The following is a 20,782-nucleotide window of genomic DNA, read 5'->3' on the forward strand; positions in this document are numbered from 1 at the left end:
ACTAATATATGAGATAGACTCATTACATGCAAAGCAAGATAGTTCAAGACGTGATTTGTCATAATTGTGATGATTATGGCTTACAGCTCATGAAAACCCCAAATCCACAATCTCAGAAAATTAGAATATTGTGAAAAGGTGCAATATTCTCGGCTCAAAGTGTCCCACTCTATTTAGCTAATTAAGCCATAACACCTGCAAAGGGTTCCTGAGCCTTTAAATGGTCTCTCAGTCTGGTTCAGTAGGAATCACAATCATGGGAAAGACTGCTGACCTGACAGTTGTGCAGAAAACCATCATTGACACCCTCCATAAGGAGGGAAAGCCTCAAAAGGTAATTGCAAAAGAAGTTGGATGTTCCCAAAGTGCTGTTTCAAAGCACATTAATAGAAAGTTATGTGGAAGGGAAAAGTGTGGAAGAAAAAGGTGCAGAAGCAGCAGGGATGACCGCAGCCTGGAGAGGATTGTCAGGAAAAGGCCATTCAAAAGTGTTGGGGACTTTCACAAGGAGTGGACTGAGGCTGGAGTCAGTGCATCAAGAGCCACCACACACAGACGGATCCTGGACATGAGCTTCAAATGTCGTATTCCTCTTGTCAAGCTGCTCCTGAACAATAAACAATGTCAGAAGCGTCTTATCTGGGCTAAAGAAAAACAGACCTGGTCTGTTGCTCAGTGGTCCAAAGTCCTCTTTTCTGATGAGAGCAACTTTTGCATCTCATTTGGAAACCAAGGACCCAGAGTATGGAGGAAGAATGGAGAGGCACACACTGCAAGATGCTTGAAGTCCAGTGTGAAGTTTCCACAGTCTGTGTTGATTTGGGGAGCCATGTCATCTGTTGGTGTTGGTCCACTGTGCTTCATTAAGTCCAGGGTCAACGCAGCCGTCTACCAGGAGATTTTGGAGCACTTCATGCTTCCTTCCGCAGATGAGCTTTATGGAGATGCTGACTTAATTTTCCAGCAGGACTTGGCACCTGCCCAAACTGCCAAAAGCACCAAAACCTGGTTCAATGACCGTGGGATTACTGTGCTTGATTGGCAAACTCACCTGACCTGAACCCCATAGAGAATCTATGGGGCATTGCCAAGAGAAAGATGAGAGACATGAGACCGAACAATGCAGAAGAGCTGAAGGCTGCTATTGAAGCATCCTGGTCTTCCATAACACCTCAGCAGTGCCACAGGCTGATAGCTTCCATGCCACACCACATTGAGGCAGTAATTGCTGCAAAAGGGGCCCAAACCAAGTACTGAGTACATATGCATGCTTATACTTTTCAGAGGTCTGATATTATTCTATGTACAATCCTTGTTTTATTGATTGCATGTAATCTGATTTTCTGAGATTGTGGATTTGGGGTTTTCATGAGCCGTAAGCCATAATCATCACAATTATGACAAATCACAGCTTGAACTATCTTGCTTTGCATGTAATGAGTCTATCTCATATATTAGGTTCACCTTTTAAGTTCCATTACTGAAATAAATGAACTTTTGCACGATATTGTAATTTTTCAAGTTTCACCTGTATGTCTGGACTTCTGGCGTGTTGCTGGACATTTAATTGTGGAAAGGTCTACCTCCAGGTGAACATTCTCTCAGTTTGTACATTGCTATATATGACCTATAGCTCAGAACCCAGATAGTTTAGAGTTAGGACAGTTGAGCAAAATTGTGACAGCCAAAAAAGCTTCTGACAAGGCCTGTGCGTGCAATTTACAGCGGAAATACCATTGTAGGTCTAGGTCACTTCTGGTGTATTCACCCTGTTGTCAATCAAGCTCTGATGAAGGGGTTGCTCTTGGACTCCTGAAACACATGGGATACTTTTTGGATTGTATCCCTGACTTTTAATTAAATAAAATTGTGACAAATACAATAAAGTGCTGTACTCCCCTTACATATATAAATACCATGCTCTTATAATAAATTTAAAACATGTGAAAAACATGATAAATGAGTGCTAAACTCATTTATTGTGATAAGTATCCAGTGAAAAAAGTTAAATCAAAAGCCTAGTACACACGATGAGAATATCAGACAAATGGCTGTCTATTTCTTTTTTTGCATCCTAATCTCATATCGAAAATTAGGAGGTTACTAAAGTTATGATTCTCGTAAAACAGAATACAACTTCAGAAGCAATGTAATGTTAATAATTGTATTGTATGGTATTCTTTCATTTTCTGAGCATGCGCGGTCTTGGTCACTTGATTTTTTTTTCGTACAAGCACTACACTAATTACACGAAAATTGTTTGTTCTGTTATCTGATGAGAAAAATTGACATGCTTGTCCCTTTGGATGTTTTTGCATGAACTGTTGTGATCAGCTCTCGAAAGCTGTGTACTAATGATCAGATTATTGGACAATTGCTCTGAAACTGTTTTTTTTTCTCTGATTTTCTCATGTGTACTAGACATAAGTCCATCCAACTTGTCCTTTATACCTAAAAAATTATGTAACTACAAATAAATGCTCTAGAAAAATTCAGAGCGTCTTCATCCAAATGTCAATATACTGTATGCTTCAGCAAACGGTGGACTACAAAACACCTCCTTCACAGAACACAAGCCCAGCTTGGTCGTGGCCAGGCTTAGCTTGAGCATTGGGGGGGGGAAGGAAGCTCGGGAAAAGGTGCCTTTCGTTTTTAAAGCAACTGAAAGGAGGGGGCGCAAGGAAGATGAGGGGCAGGCACTTACAGGTTAGTGTGTAACAGCTCTGTAGGGCAGTCAGGCAGTCACCCTCTCTGTGGGGGGGTCACTGATGTAAGGGGCGAGTGGAGACCCTAAGGTAAGGGAGGATACTGATATAAAGGTCCCCTTTATATCAGTGTCCTCTCTCCCCTCTTACATCAGTAAACCCTTTACACTCCCCTCTTACATCAGTGAACCCTTTACACTCCCCTCTTACATCAGTGAACCCTTTACACTCCCCTCTTACATCAGTGAACCCTTTACACTCCCCTCTTACATCAGTGAACCCTTTACACTCCCCTCTTACATCAGTGAACCCTTTACACTCCCCTCTTACATCAGTGAACCCTTTACACTCCCCTCTTACATCAGTGAACCCTTTACACTCCCCTCTTACATCAGTGAACCCTTTGCCTTATAGTATTCACTCTGCAGACTCTGCTGTAGAGGGGAATTTTGATGTAAGAGCCTCCCGTCCTTACATCAGATTTACCAGCATTCCCCCTTACATCAGAGTCAGCAAAGTTTACCCTTACAGTGCAAGAGGAAACTCTGCGGACTCTGAGGTAGGGAGGAACTCTGAAAACTCTGATGTAAGGAGATGCTCTGGTGACCAGAGAACCTCTTACATCAGAGTTTCCTTTTACACCAGAGACGCAACATTCCCCCTTAAATCAGGTTCCCCTTTACAACAGGGTCCGCAGAGTTCCCCTTTATATCAGGGTCCTTGTAAGGTAAACCCTTCAGACTCTGATGTACTGTAGAGGGGAACTCTGATGTAAAGGGGGCTCTGGGAACACTGAGAATTCTGATGTGGGGGGGATTCTAACATAATTGCAGGAAGGGGGCCCGTGCATAACATGCAAAAGGGTTCCGCTGTGGGAACATAATAAAGGGCACCTCAACAGGAGTAAAAGTCCCCAGGCTTGGGTCGTAGGGTCCTTAATTTTTTTTTGCATTGGGGCCCTGAAGGTTCTAATTATGCCTCTGGCCTTTACCGCAGTTTTGAGGGACTGGGGATCTTAACGTTGCTGTGCACAGGCAGCATTACGAGCCCTGTTAATTACCTCTCGCGTAACCTAAGACTTCTGGAGATCCAGCCAATCAGGAGTGACATTGCGTCTGCGCATATCACCCCCTCCCATCCACTGCACAAGGATCTCAAGCTGGGAAGACCTGCTGACGGATGGAGGACAGACGGATGGGCTTAAGTGGGGCCTCATGTCTAAGTTTTGCCTAAGGCCTCACAAAGCTTAGAGCCACCTCTGGTTGATGTGGCAATGTGGCTTCCACATGTATTTGCAAATGTATACAATAAAAACCTATTTTTTATTTCTGTCTAGCTTGTACCTGTGCTAAAGCCTTTTGTATTGATTGGTATACTGCTGCTCTCCAATCCGTTCCTATGTTTTTTTTCATTACTATAATGTCAAGTGGACCTCTATTTATACATCTTACTCTGAATTCATTTCATTATGCTTCTGAGTTTACTTTCAGATGCAGACGGGTAAAATTGTCATTTGCAAGGATACAGCAACCTTCCAAGGAATAATATGCTTTTTTACTGCTACTGTATCATCAATAATGGTAAATGCAATGTTGGTCGAGTTCTTTTTTACATAGGTTGTTCAGAGAACATGTTATCACACTGGGACTTTTTTTCAGCTGCCAAACTTTTTTTACAGTAGAAATGATCTGAGATTTGCAAAAGAGTTTTATAGATGTGTGTAACCTTTATTAGTTCTATCATAGACAATGCTCGTTGTTATAGTATTATAGTATATAAAACAGCAGTGATTATTACAGAGTTACCAACAGGTTTGTCCTTTAAATCTTCAAGAAGAATTTCTGTCTGTATAGGAAGTAAGCTACAAGCACCCAGATGGAAGTTCCCAACAGATCCTGAGCGAGGAGCTCATAATGGGAAGTCCAGTCCTTCACCTCCCAGTTAAAAGGGAAATACATAGCTAGAAGTGAGTGTCCAACATAGACAAAGATTGAATTCATTCCTGCATATCAGAGAAAACAGCAAAATAAGTACAAATCATATTGTGGGCAAATATAAACTAATATAGTCTAAAATTACTAAAACAAGTGAAAAACAAGCACTATATATTTCAGCAACAAGATATTTTTTTATATAACAGCTGTAATAAATAAGTGGTTATAAGGCTGAAAACCTTAGAAAACTAAATATGTTCAGTTTGGATGAATTACAACCTAGTGAATACTGTATTATTATTATTATATAGGATTTCTATAGCCCCAACAGTTTGTGCAGTGCTACAGAGCAGACTGTACAGTTACAATACAGTTCAATACAGGAGGAATCAGAGGGCCCTGCTCCTTAGAGTTTACAATCTCAAAGGGAGGGTCAAGTGATACAAAAGGTGATTGAGAAAGTGAAAATAGAGTTGTTAGGTGGAGGCGAAATAGCCTTCTCTGAAGAGAAGGGTTTTCAGGGACCGCCTAAAAGAGGATAGAGTAGAAGATAGTCATAAAATTTGTGGTAGGGAATTCCATAGGATGGGAAATGCTTAGGAGACATCATGGAGGTGAGCATGGGAGGAGGTGACAAGGGATCTAGAGAGCAGGAGGTCTTAGGAGGAATGTAGAGAATGATTTGGTTGGTAATTTGAGACTAGTGATGTAGCCGGGGGTCAGGTTGTGGATGGCTTTGTAAGTTTTTTGTAGTATTTTTATTTAATTCATTGGGTAAATGGCAACTAAATGGAGGGATTGGCAGAGAGGAGCAGTACATCCTAGTGAATACTCTATTAAAGTAATAACCTCAGTTTCCATCCACTATGAGGTATGGAATCCTCCTAGTACAGGTATAGTATAGCAGGAGATTGGTTATGCCAGAATGTGCTCTGCGATGAAAATAGGTGTGTAGAAACTGTTCCATACCAGTGTATAGAACCGTTTCTACACACTTATTTTAAACAAGTGGTCAGTTTAGCATTGTATGCATGATGGTATTACATGCTGCTTGTAATGGTCATCCTTGAGCCTTTTGCCATTTGATGATTGTTGGTCATTGCTGCAGGTCAAGTCTCTATAATGCTGCAGTGCACACCGGTCCTAATCAAGAAAGTTTAAAAAGACTGCTGGACTTACAGCCAGTGACTTATCAGCAGGTTAGTCTGTCTGCTCATGTCCTTCATTAAGGATCGTATAACTTCTGTCTATTTATGCCCTTGATCACTAAAGAACTGCACAGTTTATTAATCTGAATACATTTTAGGGCAGTTTGAAGAGCCTTTTCAGGGCTGTCTGCATTTGGAGTGCTATAGCCACTGCTCTATGCCAAAATCAAGAGGCAATGAAGTATTGGCTTGTGGGGGTGTGAGATGGCCTACATATGGCTCTTCATTCACAATAAAAGAAGCTGAATAAATAGACTTCACGCTTCATTTATTTAGTGTGTAACCCTGAGGAGTAAAGTGTTCATCTGATGTCACACTGTCAGCACCCTGTGTCTCTGTGTGGTGGGAAGGATGGACTGTAGAAAGCATATGTCTCCTTTGTTAATGTGTCAGTGTCACTGTTCGGTGAAAAGGATAAGCTGTGAGGTCAGCAATCACTTCTGTCTTCCTGTCCCTCCTTCTGTATGCTGCTTGCATTGAAAATTGGTCAACTACCGCATAAAGTTAGCCATCGAAGCTGAAACACAAATGATGCTTACTACCTTTTGTAGATTGTAAGCTCTCATGAGCAGGGCTCTTCTAGCCCTCTTGTCTTGAATTGATTGTTTCAATTGATTGTAACTATACTCTTTCTCTTTATTTGGAAAAGCAATGCAAAATATCCTGGCGCTAAATAAAATCTGTATTGATATAATAATAATAATATAAATGCCTGTGTCTAAATGGCTTATTTTGTTTTGCGATCACTTTGTTCGTTTAACCACTTCTATACCGGACACTGTTACTCCCTTCCTGCCCAGGCCAATTTTCAGCTTTCAGCACTGTTGCACTTTGATTGACGATTGCACGGTCATGCAACACTGTACCCAAATTAAATTGTTATAATTTTGTTCCTTCAAATAGTATTTTCTTTTGGTGGTATTTGAAGTAATCACCAAAGTTTTTTTTTAATTTTTTGCTAAGTAAATGAAAAAAGACCGCAAATTTTAAACAAAAGCACATTTTCTTTGTTTCTGTTATAACATTTTGCAAACAATCTCTCTTCATAAATTTAGGCCAAAATGTATTCTGCTACATTTCTTTGGTAAAAAAAAAAATCAGTGTATATTACTTAGTCTGTAGGAAAGTTATAGAATGTACAGTCTATGGTGTGTATGTGTATGTATATATATATGTGTATATATATATATATATATATATATATATATATATATACACTGCTCAAACAAATTAAAGAAACACTTTGAAAACACATCAGATCTCAATGGGGAAAAATCTCATGCTGGATATCTATACTAATATGGACTGGGTAATGTGTTAGGAACGTAAGGATGCCCCATCGTTTGCCGGAAATGAAAATTTTCAACCTACAGAGGACTGAATTCAAAGACACCCCGAAAATCAAAGTGAAAAAATTATGCAGCAGGCTAGTCCATTTTGCTGAAATTTCATTGCAGCAACTCAAAATGGTACTCAGTAGTTTGCATTGCCCCCACGTGATTGTATGCATGCCTGGCAACGTCGGAGCATGCTCTTAATGAGACGACAGATGGTGTCCTGGGGGATTTCCTCCCAGATCTAGACCAGGGCATCACTGAGCTCCTGGACAGTCTAAGGTGCAACCTGGTGGCGTCAGATGGACTGAAACATGATATATCAGAGGTGTTCTATTGGATTTAGGTCAGGCGAGCATGGGGGCCATTCAATGGTATCAATTCCTTCATCCTCCAGGAACTGCCTGCATACTCTCGCGACATGAGGCTGGGCATTTTTGTGCACCAGGAGGAATCCAGGACCCACTGCACCAGTGTAGGGTCTGACAATGTGTCCAAGGATTTCATCCCGATACCTAATGGCAATCAGGGTGCCATTGTCTAGCCTGTAGAGGTCTGTGTGTCCCTTCAAGGTAATGCCTCCCCAGACCATCACTGACCCACCACCAAAACAGTCATGCTGAACGATGTTACAGGCAGCATAACATTCTCCACAGCTTCTCCAGACCCTTTCACATCTGTCATTAGCAGGGGCGGACTGACCATTTGGAAACTCGGGCACTGCCCGAGGGCCTGGGGTCAGTAGGGGGCCCCATGAGATGCCCCTGGTATCTTTTTCATAGGCTTTTTTGAGTTTGGGCAAGGACACAGGGGCCCCATGATCCCCTATTGCCCGGGGCCCCATGAGTTGTCAGTCCGCCCCTGGTCATATGTGCTTAGGGTGAACCTGCTCTCATCTGTGAAAGTACAGGGCACCAGTGGTAGACCTGCCGATTCTGGTGTTCAATGGCAAATGCCAATAGAGCTCCATGGTACCGGGCAGTGAGCACAGGGCTCACTAGAGGACATCAGGCCCTCAAGCCACCCTCATGAAGTCTGTTTCTGATTGGTCAGAGACATTCACACCAGTGGTCTGCTGGAGGTCATTTTGTAGGGCTCTGGCAGTGCTCATCCTGTTCCTCCTTGTACAAAGGAGCAGATACCGGTCCTGCTGATGGGTTAAGGACCTTCTACGGCCCTGTCCAGCTCTCCTAGAGTAACTGCCTGTCTCCTGGAATCTCCTCCATGCTCTTGGGACTGTACTGGGAGACACAGCAAACCTTCTGGCAATGACACGTATTGATGTGCCATCCTGAAGGAGTTAGACTGCCTGTGCAACCTCTGTAGGGTCCAGGTATCACCTCATGCTGTAGTATCTGGTGCGGTATCACCAGTAGTGACACTGACCCTAGCCAAATGGAAAACTAGTGAAAAACAGTCAGAAAAGATGAATAGGGAAAAAAATGTCAGTGGCCTCCTCCTGTTAAACCATTCCTGTTTTGGGGGTCATCTCATTGTTGCCCATCTAGTGCACCTGTTTTTAATTTCATTAACTCCAAAGCAGCTGAAACTGATTAACAACCCCCTCTGCTACTGAACTGACCAGATCAATATCCCAGGAGTTTAATTGACTTGATGCTATACTCTGATTAAAAAGTTTTCCTTTAATTTTTTTGAACAGTTTATATGTGTGTGTATGTATGTGTATATATATATATATATATATATATATATATATATGTATATATCTTGATCAATTGTGATGTATTGATGGTCTATCTCAAAAATGCTGGGACAGCACAATAAGTTGTAATTTTTGTTGTACCAGTTGTTTGGAAAATAAAGAATTAAAAAAAAAATAGCTTTTCCACAACTTTTTTTTACATACTGTCACTAGTGCAGTACGGTGTCATCATATAACTGGTGCGGAGGTGATCAGGGGCACTGACTGGTAACAGTATGTTAAAAAAAAGTAATAATTTTAAATACATTTTTTACAAATATTTGTTTTTTTTAATTAAATTTTTTCCTTTTTTTATACACTTGATTGCTTAAAAAAGTGAATATCACTGTTATAAACTTCAATTTTTACTGAATAAAATCAATTCATTCCGTGTGTATTTTTGTGATTATTTGTGATTGGCCACAGCTAATCACATGGTACAGATGGGCTGTGATTGGCCCTGGCTGTACCATGTGTTCACTGTAACCGATCACAGCAAGCAACACAATAGTAGACAATGGATGTGTACAATTGCATGTGATCTGCTGTGATTGGTTACATCAATCACATGGTACCAACAGTGGCCTAATACAGTTATCTGTCATCGACTGTGTCCAGTGGACACAGGGGGTAACATATCGCACCACAGCTGGGCCCACGTGTGGTGCGTTCAGGACATCATATGACGTCCACCCAGAGTGGCAAACGTCCTGCCACACTGTCATTTACAGTATCTATAGGCTGGGCTGGAAGCAGTTAATCAAGTTAAAAGGGTCCATCCAAAGCTGAAATTTCACAACCATCTGAGGCCTTTTTTGGGTTTCTCTACACAGCCTTTAATTTCAGAAGGAAGTTAATTTTGTTATGCTTTCAGGTGTTCCTGGACTGTTTTGACTTACTTTTGAGATGCTGTAACTTCCTTTGCAGTTGCCCAAGAAGTTCCATCAAGCTGCTTTTCAGTTTCTTTGAGCTGCTCAGGTTGCTTTTGCATTCACACTGACTTGTAAGAGGAAGGAAGCAGCTCAAGTGCAATAAACCCATATACCCATATACATGAGTTCTATTTCTCATTAAAAATATTATATTTTCATGTATTTCATGCTAGAAAAACCTTTTTAGTTTTCCTCGCACCATCCATTTGCGCCCATTTTGAAGCCTTTGTACAGTTATTTATTTATGTACTTTAAAGACAATAATGCAAAAGAGGAGTGAGACTCACAAGTTTTGCTTAGTACGACTTTAGAAATAGGCAAAGTCAAGAATCCATCTACAGGTTAGTCTTTCTTCACAAAGTTTTATTACTGAGAATATTTAACACACCATTGTCCATACAAAAATGTAAACAATCATTTTGGTAGGCTAAGGTTTAAGGTTCCATAAGAAATTTATTTTGATGGCTTCAGACAACAATTAATCTATTTATAGAGTAAACACGAATGCAACAGATTATCATAAGACATCAATGAGAAAAAGTAAAAGTTACTACTTTTCTCATGCGTCAATGAAGATTTAATTAGCATCTATTGATACCAGTCCATTGCTTCCTTACAGAACACAAACATATCTCTTAGATTGTAAGCTCCAAGGAGCAGGGCCCTCCTATCCCTCTTGTATTGAACTGTATTGTTGCTGTATTGTCTCCCTTCATATTGTAAAGCGCTGAGCAAACTGTTGGCGCTATATAAATCCTGTATAATAATATCATATTTTCATGTGTGTTTTTAGCTTAAAAGGGACCTTTTGGCGGCTTAATAATTTCCTATCTCTTGTCTGCTGTCTAATGTTTGTGCATATTTATGGTTTGTGTGCTTTTTTTTATATTTATCTGTCAAAAAGGGTGGACTGCACATATTGTGTATTGGGTGCTGGGAACAGGCAGGCACCAATCCGCCACTGCTGTACCATTCCAAAGAGTCAGCCGCATTCTCTAAAATTTCTTTATTTGTAGCAAACGTCTTCTGACGTGTGTGTGTGTGTGTGTATATATATATATATATATATATATATATATTATACTATATATCTCACTTTTAAAATGCATTCTTTATAGATATGATTTACATTTTATATATTAAACTGATATCATGGAATTATAGTCCCGTAGATGAGCACAGGGATATTATACCTGGGTAGATGAATGGCTGTCCTCCCCACCAGTGTCTCACATCAATCACATAAAACATAAGGCCCAGGAGAAGGAAGGAGAAACAGCTGAGTGTGGTGACGAATGACAGAGACCTGCCAACAACGAGAAGTATAACTTTAGGTAACCAAAGTACAGTTTGTCAGGGACACCTATTCATTCTGTTATCTAAAGCAAAGCCAGGTTAAGAAATAGGGATACACTAATGAGGTAATAGGAGAAATACAGCAGTGTCAGGGATGCTCACATTGTCTTGTCTGAAGCCAATTTTTATTTATGATGTAATGTAAAATTACTTGTGTTTCAACCCCTTGGAAAATGGCCAGTAATCTGTCTGACTTTTGCTTGTCCTATGCTGACACATATATTTTCCAGTAGAGGCAGAAAAGTTCAGGGTTTTGCAGAGATGTTATTATGCAAATGTATCCAACATTTTAATTTTGGTGCTTTTAGAATAAAAAGATTAATTCAAATGGGGAACTGAACAAAATAACCCTTCTACTTGCGCAGGCAATACAATTTGTCATCAGCTGGAAATCATTAAAGTAGACTATGATTTTGTATTCTTCTGCAGAGCATACAAGATGTGGTGGTTGTATCTACTGACTGCTCCAGCATTAGGAAAACTAAAAAAAGAGCAATCCTAGCAATATGGGAAAGAGATGGTGGTTCTAGACTGGGTGATGATTAATGCATTTGATGCAATTCTTGCTAATGCTGACTTTAGCCTTCAGACAGAAGCCACATATGCTTGCAAGATTTAAAATCCAATTTTGTTTTTTTGTCAGATAGGTCAATAGACATGTACTGTAAGCAGATAGGAGCACAATAATTTGGGTATAATAGTCTATAACATAGTAATATGGAAAGATTGTTCTACATATGAAACTATCATAACATCTACTTGAAAGCAAGGCAGACAATTTGTGAAAATATTATTCCATGCACTGTGATTGAATAATGTAAATGTTCAGAATACATTTGATACCATCACTACTGTAGATTTCTAGGTAAATTCAAATATAGCTAATCTGTTAAAAGAATAATAATTTTTAAACTGCATTTTTATTCCCAACCATAATAAATACATATATCAACAAATAAAGTATGTACAAAACTATTAAACATCCCCTTTAATAATGTAAAGGAAAAAAATCAGATAAAACATTAGCATGGACCTGAACAGTCCAAACAAGTCCCCACTTACATGAAGAGTACATCTTGATCATAGGCTGAATAAATGTCATACCTATGTATTGTGGTAGAAGCAGTTTTTATTACAGATTAGATGTGATAGTTGACACTTGGAGAGCCAGTACTGGCATGAAAAGGATGCCTGTGAGTCTAGAGCAAGTTTTAGGGTGAGATTGTTTGGTCCCACCAAGAGGAGAGCCTGAGGCAGCCAGAGGTTCCATGTGTAAATCAGTGCTGCTGGGGTAGGGTTGAAGTGGACACCCTGGGGGCGATTGTCCAGGGGAGGGCTGCTGTGCCAGCCTTTCCTGCAGAGGAAGCATTTTAGATGAAAAACCTGTGGATGTGGGACCAGGCCTATCTCTGACATATTGATGGTGGGAGACTGTCTCCAAATGAAAAGCTATGTGTTAGCTCTACTCCCATGAAAACCTTGTAGCTGTGTGGTCTAAAAGATCCAGCTGATTTAAACTTTCCCTTGGCTGGTGAGCCCTGTTTTGGTAGAACGTATACCTGTGCCGAAGCAAAGTTCTTTATAGTGGAATGCCCAATTACTCACCATGCCCAGATGCAGGCACAAGCCCCTTTAATTCCATTTCCCACAACTCCCTTGGTTCCTGAACACACCCGAGGAGTATAAATCCCCCAGTTTCCCACTCAAGGCAGTTCAGAGAGGCCACATCTTATGAGATAGAGGTAGCCTGGCAAGTAATGTGCAGCCAGGTAAGAGGTCCTCCACTGTTCGAACCAGAGTGTGGGCAGCTGCAGAGGAACTTAATAACTTTTACAGAAGACCCAGTTACTGTGGGCAACTGCTCCCTGGTTGCTATCAGAATAGTGCAGTTCCAATAGGTTAGCATTTGGTCCATGGAACTTAGATCCCTTTAGCTGTTCACCCTTGTTACCAGAGCTACCCTGGACTTCATAGCAAGTGATGTCTATGTCTATGAGGATAATCATAAGGAACGGTGTTCTGTATTACTTGATTGACGTAATGATTCTTAGCTAGAATCTTATAGAAACTATAATATGGAGCCCCATTACCCTGACTGAGCCACAGAGACATCGATGTGAAAAATCTGTGTTTCTAGAGATTTCATAATCTGACTCTGAAGTGTATGAATGTGCTGTGTCACCCCCAACCTGTTGTGCATTGCTCTAATGTTGCACCTGTTTAGTAAACTACTACTGTAGTTTGATACTCCCGCATCACTTGGCCCATTACCTACTCTGTTAAATGGTTTCATATTTGCTGAAGTTAAAATCAATTTTTTACATTTTTCAATAAAAAGAGCTTTGTCTGAACATTGCAGTACCCTTGACCTCTTGTTGTGATTCTGAATCCTCATTCCCCTGTATATTACTCCATCTATCTATCTATCTATCTATCTATCTCAGCTATGTTCCTCTAAATGTATTGTAGCATTTTCATAGACTGACAAAAATTTTGCCCCAAATAAAACACACATCAGTTGTTAAGACATTCATTGTTACATGACGTGGACCGCAAGCAGGAATTAGCCAATTAACACAACAAGGAAGTGTCATTAAATCAATGTTTATAGGCTGTTTCATTTCGGATAGATTCTATGCATTACACAACTAAGATGCAAGCTTTAGGGTCACACAATGCAAAGATAAGATCCAAGTACGGTATATTGTTCCAAGTGCTGCACATAGAGAATACATTATATAAATTAAATAAATCACACGAGGGAACCTTTCCAGCTTATACTTCTTCCTTGATAGTACTCATCTGGCCTACTTTATTTTAATACTTCCTAAAAGCCATTTATCTGTCAGTTGAAGGGCTGCCTACACCATCTGCATACTGAATGCTTGTAAGTAACTGCATATTGATTTTCACTTCTCTTGTAAAGCTGTCAAATGCTTTCTTGGGTGTAAGAATGGCAAGGAGGAAGTGAAGTGATCTCCTGCTTCTCATCTATAGCAGCATGGCCTCTCAATTAACACTCTAAAAATTAAAGAGTTAAATTAAGCTTCTTATGAAAATATCTCCAGTGCTACAGTCTTATTCAGCAACATCCTACAGGATGCAATTTGCAGAGATGTCTGTGTTTAGGCAACATCCTATAGACTGATTGGGCGGTGGTTAGAATTTAGGACATCAACTGTTGTTATTCTTTATATTTCACCTAGTCAAGGATAAGGGAACATAGCCTGGGGCAGAACACTGTCTGCAAGAGATACTCCCATGTAGCAATACTAAGAGTGTCCTACCTCCCCCAAAAAAACACTTCATTTCTCTAGAACACGGGTCTCCAAACTTTCTAAACAAACAGCCGGTTTATTGTCCTTCAGACTTTAGGGGGACCAAACTGTGCCCAATGGGAGTTAACAATGCCCAATCTTTGGTATTAGGGGAAGAAATAGTTTGTGTCAGTGGGAGGAATAGTGCCCCATTTTTGGTGTCAGCAATTATGCCCCATTGTTGGTGTCAGTGGCAGGAATAATGCCTCAAGGGTCGGATAAAGGCAAGCCGCATTCGGCCGCAGGCCGCAGTTTGGAGACCACTGCTCTAGAAAAAATGGCCAAGATTTTGTGTTACTGCACTTCAATCATTTAGATATATTGTGGCTGTGAGAGTGCTCTTATTGACTTTATTGTGCACAGGGTTAAATGATGCATTAAAATCCTTAGGTTTTTTTTCAGTTAAATATGAAATATTGCATATGCAGTATTTACAACCAGGAGATAGAGATCAAGGCTCCCATTCACATGTTTACCATGCTAACTGCTACTGCTGAAATTTAGTTTGGGCCCCCAGAGCTCCTGTCATTATGTGCAAGTATGGGAGCCCCCTTTCACCACCACCTTCAGTTGCTCTATGGTTGCTGTTGCCTTATTTACCAGTCTCTGGTCCCTAGAGGGGATCTGATTTTCCATTATGATTTGGTATGTACTTGGCATATGTCCTTGTCTATTTTTGGATTATCCCAGAAATATCTGCTATCTGTGGTTGACGCTGGTTTTAACTTGATCTGTTTTACGTTTCTGCTTTCTTCCTGCTCAAACGTCTATTTCTTTTTTTACTACACCTGCCCATCGCTGCACCTACTGATGCCCATCTTGTCCTGACCTTGTGTCGGCCCTCTGACTTTGTACTGTGTGCTAGTCTTGTTTCAGCTTTTGGCTGTCACCCTCCAGGAAAACCTCTGCCATCAGAAGCTCTAAAGAAGTTCTGGAACTGTTTGAGCTTGTGCTTTAGGCCCCATTCACACCTGAGCATTGTGCTCATGCAAGTTTTTCACACTTTTGTTTGGGTGTTTTTTGTTCAACTTGAACGAGCTGCTTTACAAGCCGCAAAGTAGCTCATGGAGCATTTCACCATGTTCCAGTTTGTGTATTTTTTTATGTGCATTTTGTTTCACATTTACTAGCTGTGTTTAAGGTGCCTTTAACAATTAATGGCACGGCAAGCATGATGCACATTTTTCACACTTTCCAGGAACATGCGCTGAAACACACAGGTATGAATGGAGTAATAGGAAAAGCTGTCTGCCAGCTGCCAGTGACAGAGAGAATACATCTCATTCTGTGATGAACTGAAAGCAAAATTAAAAATAGAAAAATTATCCTAATCCTATGCAAAACGTGCACTGGGCTTTAGGCTGCTTTCATATTGCTCCACTGCAAAAAAGAAAAAAGTGGTAACAATGCATATGTGTTTTTCCTGCGTTTCCGGCGCGTTTTCTGGGTGCATATTGCCCAGCATGCACCTGTGAAACTTAGACATGTGACAAAAAATGCACCAAAAACACAGGTGGATTTTTTAGGTGTTTTTGATGAGTTTTGCTGCATGGTTTTCATATTTTCTTTTCATTCCACTGAGGACCTGCATTTTTGGTGCAGATTTTAAAACTGCAGCACAGATGCAGCAAGCAGGACTTTTCAAAATGCACCGCACCTGCAGTGCAGTGGTGCAAAGAGTCCCATAGAATTTAAAGGATTGTGTTTTTCTTGTACTTTTAGCACAGTAAAAACATAGCAAAAATGCACCAGTGTGAAAGCAGCCTTAAAGTAAGGGATCCATCTTCCTTTTACAGCATGCTTCAATTTGCTTTAATAGGAAAAAGTCCTTTCCTGATTTTACAAAAGTAGAATACCTGTAATAATATATTATTATGTATTTAATCATTTTGCGAAACCTTTAGCTAGTAATTGAAAAGCTCTTGTTAAATGTGCCTGTAGTGTCCCTAAGAGCCAGTTTGGCACCCCAATCCACATGTTATACTCACTCAATAGGAGGGCTTATTATTGTTTTGTTAAAATGAAGTTATGCTTTCCTCTAATGAATTAATGTCCTTTAACTCAGCACAAATACTTTACCATACCCCAAGACTCCATATTGGTGCTGCATGCTCTTATTGAGTCTCATGATGACAATTATACCGGACCCTCTAGCTAGACTGTGAGGCCAACAGCTGGTCCACATTAGAGCAGGGCACAATAGAACAGGTTATACTTGGCAGAGAAAGCAAAACAACGCTGGTGCACACTGGAAGAGGATGGTTCTGTAAATGGACTACAATCACTTTGAAAGGATATGACCAGAGAGTTGGAACAGGACTCGCTTAATTAGGAGGATGGTCCCAATTGAAAGCAGATGATGTGGAATCCCCCAGGGTGCAGAGTCTAAGAGTCAGCTGGAATTCACAATGGAGGTTTGGCAATCACCTTGCTTTTTAGCGTTTGTAAAGTCAAATATTTTTTCTTTTAAAATAACAAATGTGTTTTACTTACCTGCTCTGGTATTGCACAGCAGCCTCAAACCTCCTCTTCTAGGGTCCCCTGCCAATTCTCATTCTCTTCTTGGTGTGCCACCATAGAGAGCTGCTTCCTATTGTGGTACACCTGTGAGCTTGATCCTGACCTGTGCTGCCTGCATCTATAGACAGAGAGATAGAGAGTAAGGCTTGGCCCCACCCCCCTAAATGATAGCCGCAGTAGCCAGTGGCTCTCACTGCTGTTAGCAAAGCCTATGAGAGCATGGAGAAGAGGAGAGAGCCACTGCTGATGGGCACAGCATTGGATTAAGATCAGGCTCAGGTAAGTATAAGGGGGCTAAGGGGACAATACACATACTGAAACATTTTTTACATGGAATGCATTAAGGTAAAAATGTTTAGGCTTTATGTAATATGAACCATGATTTGGAAGTCACTGGGAACAGTCCAGAGGCCAGGATGGGTAACAGACATATTAACCTGGAACAAGCCAAAGGTCAAGGTGGTCCACAGACATAGATAACCAGTAACAAGCTAGAGGTCAGGAAAAGCAGCAGACCTGCATAACCAGAAAATAGATACAACTTGGTGCACAGAAACCAATGGAGGATGCAGTGGATAAGAATTACGGTAACTACCTAGACATCAGTGTGCATGAATCAATGGAGCATGCAGCAGATAACAAGGAACTAGTCAGCTGTAGGTGCACAGGAATCAGTAGAGGAGGCAAGCTGGATAGCAGGAAGGTGTATCAAGGGGCTCAGCAGCTAGCTATTGAAAGCGGGAGGTAGAAGCCACTCTGACAGGCAGACAGGGATCAAGAAAGTGCCTCACTGATAGGCTGCAGCATGACATGAAGTGATAGAGGTGCTCACAGCCTAATAAGAATGAGCATGTTCAGAGGTTCATCAAACAGCCAAACTAAATGGATGTTTGGCGAGCCACACCTCTAGCTACAGCCGAAAGTGAAACGTTTAGCACAGTGGTTCTCAACCTTCCTAATGCCGTGACCCTTTAATACAGTTCCTCATGTTGTGGTGACCCCCAACCATAAAATTATTTACCCAGTAATTATAATTCATGAGTGTCATTTTACCTCCAACACTGCTGCTTTCAACACAGTAGCTGCTTTTAACAGAGTAGCTGCTTTCAACACAGCAGCTGCTTTCTACACAGTAGCTGCTCTTTACACATCGGAAATATGTGTTTTCTGATGGTCTTAGGGGACCCCTGTGAAAGGGTCGTTCGACCCCCAAAGGGGTCGCGACCCACAGGTTGAGAACCACTGGTTTAGCAGTTATATTACAACCACTGGTAAATAAGACAGATTCCAGGTGGCCCCTGGCTTACTAACAACCAGTGATATATACCCACATGACCTTTTCAGCTGGGAATTCCCATATGACAAGAAAATGTAAACAAAGAGGCAGGGGTAGTGTAAAAAAAAAGTATGCCCCCCCAAAAAATTCATACTAGATGCTCATCACGGATCATCAAACATCCCTGAAGAATAGCCCTGAAGAAGGGGGAGGCAGTTCCAATGCATTAGATATATTACTTTATTCTTGATTCTCAATAAACAATTGATCTTCTTGCATCAAAAGTGGCATCACTTTGGATACTGGGCTCTCCTCTTTTCTTATTTAAAAATCCCTTCTACTGAAGTAACATTAGAGTTGGACAAGTTCAGGTAGCAGCCCAGACTTCCAGGGAGTCATAGACCAACATTTATCTACAGAATCACTTAACACAGACTGAAATAATCCATTCTGTCCAGCGCGGCCCCTAGCTTAAACCAAGCACTGCCAATATACAGGACAACCTGAGGAGTAGACAGAGACAGAATGTTGTCAACCGAATATAGGAAGTACCTGAACATGGATCTACATGGCAGAATCTCCAGCGAAAGCTGCGGATTTCAAAAGATTGATATTACTTTTGTAATTACAATAGAATGTTAAAAATTATATGAGATTTTAATGTTTGGGTTTACATGTAGTTATAGTATACCAGAAAGCATCAAGATAATGTTTTCATATGTGACATGGGGTCCAAAGCTACAGCCAAGATCTATTCTTGAATAAAGGTCACAACTGGAAACCCAGCATCCATGGGCCTGATACTGATTGCCATCTCTGCTGGTTTCTTATTTTATTAATTTATTTATTACAAGTACTTATATATCACTGTAAATTTATGCAGTGCTTTTACATATATATTGTACATTCACATCAGTCCCTGCCCTCCAGGAGATTACAATCTAAGATACTATAGTACCAATTAGACTCACCTACACTGCTTTGTTAGACAGTGCAAGATCAACAAGCTCTGTGTAACTTCAGCTCAAAGATAAAGGGCTGATATGTATTTTTAGGGGGGATCCCACCTTGTTTTTTTATTGACTTGGATTCTCCAATCTACATCTCTACCAGTCCCTCATCTAGGACAAGGGTCTGGTATAAATGAAGGGAATCCCTTGCTGTTTGACAGTTTTTTTTGTGTCTGTCCAATTGGGGACAGGGTCCCCACCTTCCTTAAAGATTCTGAAGTTACATCTGATATCACTGGCCTCACAAGGAGTAGGTGCTTCAGTGTGACACATTTGCAGAGTTGATGATGGGGCCTGGGCAGACAGATCATTATTTCAATGGCCAGACATGTCTTTGGCCTGGTGAGAGTACTGTAGCTCATAAACTCTCCCTGAGTGTAAATTGCCTTTCTTAATTGGTATATTGTGGTTTCTATTTAGGTTGTCCTGTATATTGGCAGTGCTTGGTTTGAGCTAGGGACCGTGCTGGACTGATTGGATTATTTTAGTCTGCGTTAAGTGGTTTTGTGAATAAATGTAGGTCTATGAGTCCTTTTGGAAGTCTGGGCTGCTACATGAACTGGTCCAACTCTGATGTTGGTTCAGTATAAGGGATTTTTAAATAAGAAAAGAGGAGTGCCTGGTATCCGAAGTGATTCCACACTGGATGCAAGAATATCAATTGTTTATTGAGAATCAAGAATAAACAAATTCAGCCAATGTGTTTCAGGGAACTATTTCTCCCTTCCTCATGGCTGCATGGTGGTACTTGTGTCTTTGCAAAGAGCCTTGTGCTAACAGATGATGGCTGGAATGATGCAGAGGAAGCAAGTCCTTCCTGAAGAAGGAGGAGACAGTTCCCCCGAAATGCATTGGGATCGACTTGTTCATAATTCTCAATAAACGATTGATATCCTTGCATCAAGTGTGACATCATTTCAGACACCTGGTGCTCCTCTTTTCTTTTTTAAAAAGCTTTCTAATGAATATTGGCAGTAATGATAACACCTCTTACCTCTTCCCTGGCTATAATTAAGCCCTGGATTCACAAAGGTATGGCTTTGAAATCGTGCCACTTCAGCACGATTTTAAAGTCACAAATCAGTGTGATTTGTACCTCCAATTTCATTGTGGATTGTGACTTTTTTAACAGAAGTCTTTGCAAGTCACAGTGAAATCTGAAAAAAGCAGTACAGGAACCTTTTTCAAAGTTGCTGCAACATGAGGGTCTGGGATTATAAATACCATTTCAGTCTTTGCAGATGACACCAAGCTGTGCTGTGGAATAATGTCCTTATAAGATGTCTCCTACTTACAGGCCGACATCAATGCACTGTTTAATTGGGCAACTATGTGGCAAATGAGGTTTAATGTTGATAAATGTAAGGTTATGCACTTGGGGGCTAAGAATATGCATGCATCATACATACTAGGGGGGTACAACTGGGGGAATCAATGGTGGAGAAGGATCTGGGAGTTCTGGTAGATCCCAAGCTTAATAATGGCATG

General features: G+C 40.7%; 1 protein-coding gene across 1 annotated transcript in view; it reads right to left on the reverse strand.

Annotated features, from left to right (window-relative positions):
* Positions 1 to 4,424: 4,424 nt before the first annotated feature.
* LOC149458210 (heparan-alpha-glucosaminide N-acetyltransferase-like) overlaps positions 4,425 to 20,782 on the reverse strand; it is a 187,916-nt gene continuing 171,558 nt past the window's right edge. The window contains exons 5-6 of the mRNA XM_089682500.1: positions 11,009 to 11,121; positions 4,425 to 4,707 (exon numbers count right to left, since the gene is read on the reverse strand). Coding sequence (XP_089538626.1) covers positions 4,526 to 4,707; positions 11,009 to 11,121 — 295 coding nt within the window. The 3' untranslated portion in view covers positions 4,425 to 4,525. The remainder of the gene's footprint in view (positions 4,708 to 11,008; positions 11,122 to 20,782) is intronic.

Source organism: Staurois parvus, unplaced genomic scaffold (genome assembly GCF_062004578.1).
Source record: "Staurois parvus isolate SC_StPar_1 unplaced genomic scaffold, SC_StPar_1.0 ptg000291l, whole genome shotgun sequence".
In the NCBI taxonomy this organism is placed as follows: Eukaryota; Metazoa; Chordata; class Amphibia; order Anura; family Ranidae; genus Staurois; species Staurois parvus.